At 42.9% G+C, this 12,454-nt stretch overlaps 1 protein-coding gene across 1 annotated transcript; it reads left to right on the top strand.

Annotated features, from left to right (window-relative positions):
* The first annotated feature begins 8,863 nt into the window (after positions 1 to 8,863).
* On the top strand, positions 8,864 to 9,808 carry LOC143683011 (olfactory receptor 13A1-like). Its single transcript, XM_077159340.1, has one exon. The coding sequence runs from the start codon at positions 8,864 to 8,866 to the stop codon at positions 9,806 to 9,808; it is 945 nt and encodes a 314-aa protein (XP_077015455.1).
* Positions 9,809 to 12,454: the final 2,646 nt, after the last annotated feature.

The following is a 12,454-nucleotide window of genomic DNA, read 5'->3' as shown; positions in this document are numbered from 1 at the left end:
TTTTCAAAATGTTTCATATTTTAAAGGATTCCAGTAAACTAATCAAGACCCACCTGGAGTGGGTGGAGTCACATCTCCTAATCAAAGATTAATACAAATGGGCATGTCACATTCCATGGAGATAATCTAATCAAGTTTCCAACCTACAGTGTTAAAAGAAATGGGCGGGCCGCGGTGGCTCAGCGGGCAAAGTGCTTGCCTGCCATGCCGGAGGACCTCGGTTCGATTCCCGGCCCCAGCCCATGTAAAAAACAAACAAACAAACAAAATACAATAAAAACAAGAAAATGTTTAAAGATGTTTCCCTTTCTTCCATCCTTCCTTCCTTCTCTCTGTCTTTCCTTCCCTTCCTCCCTCAAAAAAAAAAAAAAAAAAAAAAAAAAAAAAGAAATGGCTGCCTCCACAAGATGGATCAGGATTAAAACGGGTTTTCTAGGGTGCATAATCCCTTCAAACCTGCACAATTGCTATTTTAAAAGGAATTTTTTCTTCAATTGACTCTTTGGCTAGGTCATTGCTGTGTGTGTGTGTGTGTGTGTGTGTGTGTACATATACATAGCCATATGTATAGCTATGTGCTACACACAAGGATAGAAATATTACTGACTTTTGTACATTAATTTTGTAACCTGCAACCTTGCTGAATTTGTTTATTAGCACAAGTAACTTTGTTTTAGATTTCTCGGGATTTTCCAAGTATAATATCATGTCATCTGCAAATAATGAAAATTTTACTTCTTCCTTTCCTTTCCAATTTGGATGCCTTGTTTTCTTTTTCCTGCCTGATTGCTTTTCCTAGAACTTCTAGTACAATGTTGAATAATAGTGGTGACAGTGGGGACCCTTGTCTCATTCCTAATCTTAGGGGGAAAGCTTTCAGTCTGTCACCAATGAGAACAATGCTGGTTATGGATTTTTCACATCTTTTATCACATTGAGGAAGTTATCTTTGATTCCTACCTTTTCTTTTCTTTTTCTTTGCATGAGCAGGCACCAGTAATCGAACTGGGGTCTCTGATATGGCAATGATTCCTACCTTTTGAAGTGTTTTTATCAGAAGAGGTTGTTGAATATTGTTGAATGCTTTTTCAGCATCAATCAAGATGATCATATGATTTTTCCCTTTCAATTTGTTAATGTGCTATATTATATTAACTGATTTTCTTGTCCTGAACCATCTTTGCATCCTTGGTATAAACCTCACTTGGTCATGGCATATAATTCTTTTAATGTGCTACTGGATTTGATTTGCTAATATTTTGTTGAGAATTTTTACATCTATGTTCATAAGGGAGATTGGTCTGTAGTTTTTCTTTCTTGTAGTATCTCTACCCAGTTTTGGTATTAAAGTGATGCTCACTTCACAAAATGAGTTAATGTTCCTTTTTCCTCAATTTTTTGGAAAAGTTTGAGCAGGATTGGCGTTCTTTTTAGAACATTTGATAAAATTCCCCTGTGAATGATATGAACTGACATTAGTGAATGAACTTGGAGAATTTCTGTTGGTAACAGAAACCATCAGGAGATAGAAATAGGGTAGATATTGGGTAATTGGAGCTGAAGGGATACAAATTGTGCAAGAGTACTGATTGTAAGAATTTAGGAATGGATAGCACAATACTATCTAGCTGTAATACAGTAATGTTGTATCACTGAATGAAGCTGAATGTGAGAATGAAAGAGGGAGGAGGCCTGGGGGCACAAAGGAAATCAGAAGGAAAGATAGATGATAAAGACTGAGATGGCATAATTTAAGAATGCCTAGAGTGTATAATGATAGTGACTAAATGTACAAATTTTAAAATTGTTTTGCGTGAGGATGAACAAAGGAGTGTCAATACTGTGGGGTGTTGAAAATAGATGGTAATTAATATTTTGAAACTTTAACTTACGTGTGAGACTAAAGCAAAAAGTGTTTTTTTGGTACAAAATTTACATTTTGCATTTCCTAATATAACTTATGTGGACAACTTAATTGAGCACCATAATACTTGGAACATTGAGTAGGGCATGAGATTTTGTAGGTTTGTTCAGAGTGATGCCCCCAATAAATCCCAGAGGGATTTGGACAGTGAATAAAAAAGTATTTGCAAAGTTCCCTTGGGGGAATGGTGAGAAAGGGGGAAAATTCAACTTCCCCAAGTGGAGAATTCTTGATATTCTCACAAGCAGTGGGGACAACCAAAGCAATAGGCTGAGCCCCGAATCTTGGGGGTTGTTCATATGAAAATTAATCCCATAAAGGTTAGGCTAAGCCTACTTAAAATTAGACCTAAGAGTCACCCCCAAGAGAACTTCTTTTGTTGCTCAGATGTGGCCTCTTTCTCTCAGTCAATATGACAAACAAACTCACTGCCCTCCCCCTCTCTATGTGGGAAATGACTCCCAGGAGTGTGGACTTTCCTGGCAACATGCGACAGAAATCCTAGAATGAGCTGAGACCCAGCTTCAAGGGATTGAGAAAAACCCTAGAATGAACTGAGACTTAGCATCAAGGGATTGAGAAAACCTTCTCGACCAAAAGGGGGAAGAGGGAAATGAGACAAAGTGTCAATGGCTGAGAGATTCCAAACAGAGTCGAGAGGTTATCCTGGAGGTTATTCTTACGCATTAAATAGATATCACCTTGTTATTCAAGATGTAATGGAGAGGCTGGAGGGAACTGTCTGAAAATGTAGAGCTGTGTTCCAGTAGCCACATTTCTTGAAAATGATTGTATAATGATACAGCTTTCGCAATGTGACTGTGTGTTTGTGAAAACCTGGTGTCTGATGCTCCTTTAATTTACCTTATCAACAGACGAGTAAAACATATGGATTAAAAATAAATAAATAATAGAGGATACAAATGTTAAAATAAATTTGGTAGACTGAAAAAAAAATTCCCCTGTGAAGCCATCTGGCCCTGGGCTTTTCTTTGTAGGAAGATCTTTTATTTTTTCACATGGGCAGGCGCCAGGAAATGAACCCGGGTCTCCAGCATGGCAGATGAGAATTCTGCCACTGAGCCACTGTCGCACCGTCCTGTAGGAAGATTTTTGATGACTGTTTGAATCTCTTTACTTGTGATTGGTAGTTGAGAGCTACTACTTCTTGAGTCAAAGTAGCTTGTTTGTGTGTTTCCAGGAATTTGTCCATTTCATCTAAGTTTACTAGTTTGTTGGTGTATAGCTGTCCATAGTATCCTCTTATGCTTTTTTAATTTCTTCAGGGTCCATGGTAATGACCCCCTCTCATTTATGATTTTGTTTATTTGCATCCCCCCTCTTTTTTTCTTTGTCAGTCTTAGTGGCCCATCAGTTTTGTAAATTTTGTCAAAGAACCAACTTTTGGTTTTAGTGATTCTTTCTATTGTTGTTTTGTTCACCTATTCATTTAACTCTGTTTTAATCTTTGTTATTTCTCTTCTATTTGCTTTGGGCTTAATTTGCTACTTCTTTCTCAAGTTCCTCCAAATGAGCACTTAGGTCCTCAATTTTTGCTTTCTCTTCTTTTTTTAATATAGGCATTTAGGGCAATAAGTTTCCCTCTCAGCACAGCCTTGGCCACATCCCATAAGTTCTGATATGTTGTATTCTCATTTTCATTCATCTCCAGATAGCTGCTGATTTCTCTAACAATTTCTTCTATGACCCACTAATTGTTTTTTGGGTGTGTCATTTAACCTCCATATGTTTGTGAAGGTTCTTTCTCTTTGGTGGTTATTGCTTTCCAGCTTCACTCCATTGTGAAAGTGCTGTGAACAATTTCAATGTTTTTAAATTTATTAAGACCTGTTTTGTGCCCCAGCATATGATCTATCCTGGAGACTGTTCCATAGACACTAGAGAAGAATGTATATCCTGGTGTTTGGGGATGTAACAACCTATATATGTCTGTTAGGTTAAGTTCTCTATATCCTTGTTGATCCTCTGTCTGGGTGCTCCATTTGTAAAGGAGAGTGATGTAATGACGACTCATACTATTATTGTTGAAACATCGATCACTCCCTTCAGTTTTGCCAATATCCCTCATGTACTTTGGAGCTCCCTGATTGAGAGCACAGACATTTATGATTGTTATTTCTTCTTGGTTAATTGTCCTTTTTACTAATATATGGTGTCCTTCTTTGTCTTTTATGATGTCTTTGCATTTAAAGTCTATTTTGTCTGATATTAGTATAGCTACTCTGGTTTTCTTTTGGCTATAGCTTGCATTGAACATCTTTCTCCGTCCTTTCACTTTCCATCTATTTGTATCCTTGTGTCTAAGGTGAGTCTCTTGTAAGCAGCATATAACTGGATTAAATGTCTTAATCCATTCTGCCAATCTTTATCTTTTCATTCATAGGTTTAGTCCATTAGCATTTAAAGTTCTTACTGAAAAGGCATTTCTTGAATCCACCATCTTATCCTTTGGGTTTTGTCATATCTGTAAGTGCTTTTCCCTATTTCTCTTTTTATCCTTTAGGTTACCCTTACTGATACTCTTCAATTCTGTGCCCTCCTCCAGTCTTCCCTCTCCTGTCAATTTTTCCAGCTGACAAGATTCCCTTTAGTGTTTCTTGTAGGGCCAATCTTTTGTTGACAACTTTTTTCAGGATTTGTTTGTATGTGAAAAAAAAAATTTTTTTTTTTTTAACATGGGCAGGCACCGGGAAACGAACCCGGGTCCTCTGGCATGGCAGGCAAGCGTTCTTGCTGCTGAGCCACCGTGGCCTGCCCTGTCTGTGAAAATTTTAATCTCTCCCTCAGTTTTGAAGGACAGTTTGGCTCGGTACAGAATTCTTGGCTGGAAGTCTTTCTCTTTCAGGATCTTAAATACATCATACCACTGCCTTCTCGCCTGCATAGTGCCAGTTGAGCAGTCAGAACTAACTCTGATGTGATTTCCCTTATTATAATAGATTGTTTTTTCCTTGCCACTTTCAGGATTTTCTGCTTCTCTTCAACATTTGACAGACTGATTAGCATGTGTCTTGGGGAAGGCCTACTTGGATTTATTCTGTTTGGAGTTCATTGGGCTTCTTTGATTTGCATATTTATGTCTTTTACAAACTGTGCTGGTTTTGAAAGGATGTATGGACCCTTGAAAAGCCATGTTTTAATCTTAATCCCATTTTGTAAAGGCAGCCATTTCTTCTACTCCCTATTCAGTGCTGTATGTTTGAAACTGTAATTAGATCATCTCCTTGGAGATGTGATTTAATCAAGAGTGGTTGTTAAACTGGATTAGGTAGAGGCGCATCTCCACCCATTTGAGTGGGTCTTGATTAGTTCCTGAAGTCCTATAAAAGAGGAAACTTTTTGGAGATTCAGAGAGAGCAAAGCAGAACAACATAGCCATGAGAAGCAGAGTCTACCAGCCAGCAACATCTGGAGATGAAGAAGGAAAATGCCTCCCAGGGAGCTTCATGAAACAGGAAGCCAGGAGAAGAAGCTAGCAGATGATGCTGTGTTCGCCATGTGCCTTTCCAGATGAGAGAGAAACTTTGACTGTGTTCACCATGTGCCCTTCCACTTGAGAGAGAAACCCTGAACTTCATCGGCCTTCTTGAACCAAGTATCTTTCCCTGGATGCCTTTGATTGGACATTTCTATAGACTTGTTTTAATTGGGACATTTTCTTGGCCTTAGAACTGTAAACTAGAACTCATTAAATTCCCCTTTTAAAAAACCATTCTGTTTCTGGTATATTGCATTCCAGCAGCTAGCAAACTAGAACACATAGCTTGGAAAGCCTTCCTCCATTATATCCTCCACTACTCTTCCTAGCCCTTTACTTTTCTCTTCTCCTACTGAGACATCAACGATTCCTATATTTGTTCACTTTGTTTTGTCCATCATTTCCCTGAAATCCAATTCAAAATTTTCCATCTGTTTTGTCATTTGCTATTTTATGTGTTCAAAGCCAGTTGTCCTGTCCTCTAGTTCACTTATTCTTTCTTCTGCCTCTTCAAATCTGTTGTCATGTGTCTCTAGTATTTTTTTTTAATTTGGTCTACAGCATCTTTAATGTCTAGGATATCTGTTATTTTTCTATTTATTCTTTCAAATTCCTCTTTAGGCTCTTCTAGTGTCTTCTGGATTTCTTTTATGTCATTAGCCATTTCATTGATTTTATATAGTAGAGTTATAAGAATATCTTTGATTAGTTATTCCAAAGTCTGTGTCTTCTCCTGTGTTTTAATTTGGTCATTAAACTGGGCTATATCTGTCTGCATCTTCATAAGATTTGTGATCTTCTGCTGTTCTCACAGAATGTAAATATCTCAATAGGATTACTTTAGTTGTTCATTTCCTTCTGTAATCTAAAGCTTTGTGGAGCAGGATGTGGGACATAGGGAGGGACACAACAGTGTGGTGATAGGTTGTGGTGCAGGTATATGCATGGGTCAGGGATTTTAATCTGCTGCCTGTGAACATGGGGGTGTGGGTCACAGGGTTGTGGGGTCATGGGGGTGAGGTTCAGCTCAGGAAGGCCTTGGAGTGCAGGAGCAGGGTGTGCCATGGGGGACACAGGGATAGAACATGGCAGGAGGTAGATGGGGCCTGAGCAGCTGTGCTGGGGCTAGTATGTAAACAGAATGTGGATATGCATGTGAAGTGTGTGGGTTATGGTTGTCAGGGTGTGGTGTAGAGGGCACGGAAGTGAAGGCACAGGGAGGTTGGGGTGAGGGTGTGTCCTTCTACAGGATGAGGGGGCCAGGGGGGGCAGAAGTAGGTGTATGAGTGTGTAGGGGTGGGGCACAGGTCACAGAGTTTGTGTATCAGGGGTGAGTGATGACAAAAGTAAGTGTGGCCCAGCTCAGATCCACAGGCGCAGGGGTGGGGTGAGGTAAGGGTGCCCACTGGTGCAGGGCCGAGGCCATGTGGCACAGATATGTCCACGAGTACCTGCCAGGTGTGAAAGAAGGGGTTGTGCCATGAGGTGGGGCAAGGCTGTGTGCACATATGGGGCAGAGGGGTGGGGTACATGGGTCAAGAGGTCCATGCATGGATACGTGAGTGCCCATCAGGGGATATGTGACTGTGCTGGTGAATTGATCTGGGTGGCAGGGCCCTGGTGTTCACTCCTGATAGCTCTGGGCCTCCATCTGGAAATGAATGTGGTAGACTGTTTGCACTAGGTGGCCGGTCTCCCATTCTCTACGTCTCAATTCTTCTGCTTTTTCAACCAGGACCTCCCTATGTGGTGTAGTGGACCATCCCAGGTCATTCACACCTTGGAATCACTCTCTTGGTCTTTTTTGCTGTCTTTTCTCTAGCTGTTCCTTGGAGCAGGGTGAACTTGATTTATCCTATTCTGCCACCTTCCTAGAAGATATCTGCCTCTTTTTTATGCAACCCCATAACTTTATGATATTCTGTACTTCCTTCTGAATAAGATTAAGGAGCTATTCCATATTCCGTGTCTCCTCAGGTGATTTAATTTTGTTCTTGGGCTGAGCCATGTCTGCCTGGTCCCTCACATGCTTTATAATCTTTGGTTGTGGGCAAGGCATTTTAATGTCTTAATAAGGTTATTTTACAGATGTATTTCCTTCCCATGTCTAAGATTTAGAATCAGGACTCCAGCTAAGACAGCCAACCCAACACTGGCCAAAATCTGCCAGCTCTGGGACTGGCAGATGAATGATACACACCCCGCGGGAAACTCCTTCTGTGTGGCCAATGGATCTAGGGGCCGCTAGATCCACACCATCCCCTGGGAATATGCCGGGCTGTGGGATCTGGCACTTCAGCTCCACTCACTGTGATCTTCAGCTGTCCATAGTGTTGTGGGACACACCGAAAAAGAGACCACAAATTCAAAACTGGAAGCCAGTGTTGAATTAGCCAAAGGGCTAATTAGTCTTTATTAGCCAGCGGGCGACTGCCTCAGAAATCCAAGAAGGAGGATTCAGAGCACAGTCCCGTGGGACTTGCAGGGTGTGCTTATGAAGGCTGAAACCACAAGCTTATCCACAGAAGCAGAAGGGCGGTAGTCTTCACAAACCACATCCTGGCTTTGCAGCTGTAAATAAGCAAGCTTATCTACAGAAGCAAAAAAATGCCATTCGCTTTTTGCAAAAACATGTTGGGGTAGTCGCCACATCCTGGCCCCATTACTGGGTGTTTTTCATGGGCCTGGGGGGTATTTTTCCACCCCGGTATTTTCCACATCTTACACATAGGGTGGGGGGTGGGGGGGAGAGTGGCACCAGGTCCCTAACAGCCTAACAGGTCTCTTCCACTGGTTGGATCTCAGACCAGCACCCTCCACATCTCCCCCTCCTCCCTGGTGAAAGACCCCCCCAGTCTTCACGCAAAAAAAAAAAAAAACACAGGCACCCACAGCAGCATGTCACAAGGGCAGGCCCTTTACCTTGTAGAGGAAGAGCTCATCTGCTATCTTCCCAGTTCACCATGGACATCCCCAACTATGAATCCAAAGGGATCATCATTCCAAGCCAGCTGTGGGGGTTGGCGGAGTCATGACCGAGCACATTCACTCGGTTCTCTCCATCCCAATTTCTCGGTGCTTCACTTAGGGCCTCCCTCTGCAGGGTGTAGTCTCCTTGGCCTCACTGTACAAGAAGGGGGAGGGCCTATAGCCACTAGAACACAAATCTAGATGAGGACATTTTCAAGAGGAAAATAAAAGGCAATTCAAAGAATGTATGTGTTTTTCAGGAAAGCATTGTGCTGGGTGACAGTTGGGCAAATAAAATGGCCTTCATCAGTTAAACCAGTTGACTCCTTTCATTTCTGACACCAGGGTAGCTTCTAAAATAGCCCACAAGAGAAAACATGAGCCTAAAGTGCTTATCATGTCACCTCTGCAGAGTTTTCAGAGGGAGGGGTCACCGCTGATGACCACGTGGAGTGGGGTGCCCAGGAGTGATGCCTGGACAGCTGGGGAAGACCAACCAGACACTAGTGACAGAGTTCGTGCTGCAGGGGTTCTCAGAGCACCCACAGCTGCGGCTGCCCCTGCTTGGCTGCTTCTTCTTCCTCTACACCATGGCCCTTGTGGGAAACACTCTGATCATCACCATCATCACCTTCAGCTCTGGTCTCCACAGCCCCATGTACTTTTTCCTGTTCAACCTGGCCACCATGGACATCATCTGCACTTCTTCTGTGCTGCCCAAGGTGCTGGTAGGTCTGGCTTGGGAGGACAACACCATCTCCTTCCAGGGCTGCATAGCCCAGATCTTCTTCCTCATCTGGTCTCTGTCTTCTGAGCTGCTGCTACTCACAGTCATGGCCTATGACCGTTATGTGGCCATCTGCCGGCCACTGCATTATGGGACCCTGATGAACCTACAGCTCTGCCTGGTGCTGGCTGTGGCAGTCTGGGTCATTTGTGCTCTGAATTCCTCCATCAACACTGGTCTCATGGCACGACTGTTCTTCTGTGGCCCCAATGTAATTCCTCACTTCTTCTGTGAGATCCCCCCACTGTTGCTGCTCTCCTGCAGTTTCACCCATGTGAACAGCATCATGACTGTCTTGGCTGATGCCTTCTATGGAGGCATCAACTTCCTGCTCACCCTCACGTCCTATGGCTGCATCATTGCCAGCATCCTACGCATCCGCTCAGCCGAGGGGAAGAGGAGGGCCTTCTCCACCTGCTCCTCTCACCTCATCGTGGTCTCCATCTACTACTCAGCCGTGTTCTGTGCCTATATCAGCCCGGCCTCCAGCTACAGTCCCGAGAGAAGCAAACTGGCTGGAGTGCTGTACACGACCATGAGCCCCACCCTAAACCCACTCATCTACACACTGAGGAACAAGGAGTTCAAGGCAGCCCTAGGGAAACTCCTCCCCTTTTTTAGACATTAAATACCATTCCTCCATCCTTTATTGTCCTGTGTCCATATTCTGAAGACCACACTCAAGGAAATAAGACCTAGTTTTTATAATTTTAGAAAAATCATGTTCAGCCTTGGCTCCTGGCCAAATTGGTGTGGCTTTGCTGGGTTGGTTGGTTTCTGGAACTGCATGGATATTGCGCAGCTGACCCAGCATGGTATCTTATGATGTTAGCACATAATACACATTGGGTCTACATAACCAGACTTAACTCCTGAGAGGCCCTAGTCTTGCACTCTGGAAATATGCCATGCTCTGGGTGATTTCTGAGAGCGCCTTGACACCTGAATCTACCCCCTAGTCTTCTCCTAGTCAAGTCTTCCTTACATGTTACTACCTTTCCCTCACACCCCAGTTCTAAATGAAACAAGTGACCAGCCGCATCTGACTCTTTTGTCCCATTCAATGCCCACATCAGCACACTTCCCATAGCCATTCACTTCTTCACAGGGGTCGATTTGCCCAGGGTCGCCCTTCCAACAGCATGCATTCAAAGCCAGCTTAATTGCCACCCTTCCTCAAAGCCTTCCATCATCTTTTGAGCCACAAATAGCACCTTGCTGTGCCCTGTGGAGTGCTGGTTACCTGGACCTCTTGTGGTCTTATTCCCCAGGTTAATAATTTCAGTCCCAGATCAACATCACCATCAGCCTTGTACCGTCTGGGGTGGGAAACCGGCCTTAGGAACCTTCTACACTTAATCACTCCCATCTGGAGATGCATCCTATGGCACACCATTGTCCTAACCCTCAGTTTGTTCACATAATATGACCCATTTATGCAAGTATGAATTTCATTGCATTGGTAGCCAACACAAATCCATGACCTCAGCTGCACCAGGTTCTTCATGGACCATTTCAAATACTTTTACCCACATGTCATAAAAGGTGGTTATCCAGCTCATGAGATATGATATTTCACTCCAGTGGTGGTCTGAGTTAAGTGCGATGGGCTTTGGGTTAGCTGAATATGTTCAGTGTGGAAGGATGGGGATGTACATCTGTGGTACAGAGGGTGGGGGTTGCTATTGTTGATTCCTGGAGTGAGGGTTTTGTTCTGGGTGTTCACATTTCTAAAATTGGAACAATTACTAAAACTAGGTGGCTTTAAAAATGGAAATGTATTCTCTCATCGTTCTGGAAGCTAGACTTCCATGACCAATATGTCGGCAGAGTCACACGCCCTCTGAAAGTACTAGGAGAGAGTTCTACCTTGCCCTGTCCAGCTGCTTGTGGCTCCTGATGGTCCTTGGCTTGTGGCAGCATCACTCCAAACCCTGCCTCCATCATCATGTGGCCACCTTTCCTTTATCTCTCCTCTTTGCCCATGTCTCAATCCCCTCCTCCTTTCTCTCCATAAGGAAACCAGTTATTGGATTGAGTGGAGATCCTTAAGTTAATTATATCAGCAAAGAACCTATTACAAGGAAGGACACATGCACAGGTTCCTGATTCACGTATTTCTCGGGGGATATTATTCAACACATTATTCTGTCTTCTTGCCCAACAAAATTTATGTCTGCCCCACATGCAAAATACATCCATCCCATTCCAATATGCCATGACATGTCAATCCATGATGACATTAGTTCTAAGTAGGAAATCCCATCTAAATATTATCACCTCAAAGTCCCGTATCTCATAATATAGGGTGATGCAACGGTGGTTCAGTGGCAGAATTCTCACCTGCCATGCCAGAAAATTGGGCTCAATTCCAGGAGGCTGCCCATACCAATAATAATAATAATAATGTTAAGCCTCAGAAAAAGAATTCTAAGAGCAAAAGGAGCTCTTCACACAGGGATCCCTCAACCCCCTCAGACCCCACAGCCTTCTTGACCATACCAGCTGGCACTGTATCCTCCAGATGGCAGATGAAGACATCCCAGATATCTAGAAATATAGCTGATCACACCCTCCCCTACCAGTGCCTCACTCTGCCTGATACATGCAGCTGCACATCAAATGAGAATAGTGCAACAATACCTCATCAATCTATCATACCCTAAGTCAACAAGCCCCTTTGTTAGTGCTGTCTTGAAAACTCTTGGCATGAGTTTTCCTTTAAAAAACTGCTCCCCAAGAGGGGGCACAGAGTCACTTTCTTAAGTTCCACAGACTTCTGTGCCAGTGGCTCCCTTCTGCTTCCTCCCCATATTCTCTCCCCTAATAAATCTGTTTCTGTGCTTTGACTCACAGTCTTCTGTGTATTCCTTAACGACTCCGTGCCTAATAATAATAATAATAATAATATAGATCATGGATGAAACTCTGTGTATGACCTATCAGCAAGCAGAGATCTTCTGCATCTGTGGAATTAAGCAACTACAGAACAAATCAACATCTTCTAAAATGAAATGATGGAACAGACATTGAATAGATATTTCCATTCTAAAAAAGATAAATTGTAAAAATTAAGTTGTCACTAGTCTCAAGTAATTTCAAAGCCCAGCGGGGAAATTTTTCTTGGCTCCACTAGTTTCCTCCATTAATGATACCAAAATCTAAAGCAGACTTTCCCATAGGTGCAATTTCACACATTTAGGTGTCTCAGGTGAAATGTGACAAGGTTTCCAAGCTGCTAGTCAATTTCTCATGTGCTTCACCAGCCCTATAG

Source organism: Tamandua tetradactyla, chromosome 5 (assembly GCF_023851605.1).
Source record: "Tamandua tetradactyla isolate mTamTet1 chromosome 5, mTamTet1.pri, whole genome shotgun sequence".
NCBI lineage: Eukaryota > Metazoa > Chordata > Mammalia > Pilosa > Myrmecophagidae > Tamandua > Tamandua tetradactyla.
The sequence above is the reverse complement of the archived record's forward strand: the minus strand, read 5'-3'. Positions and strand labels throughout refer to the sequence as shown.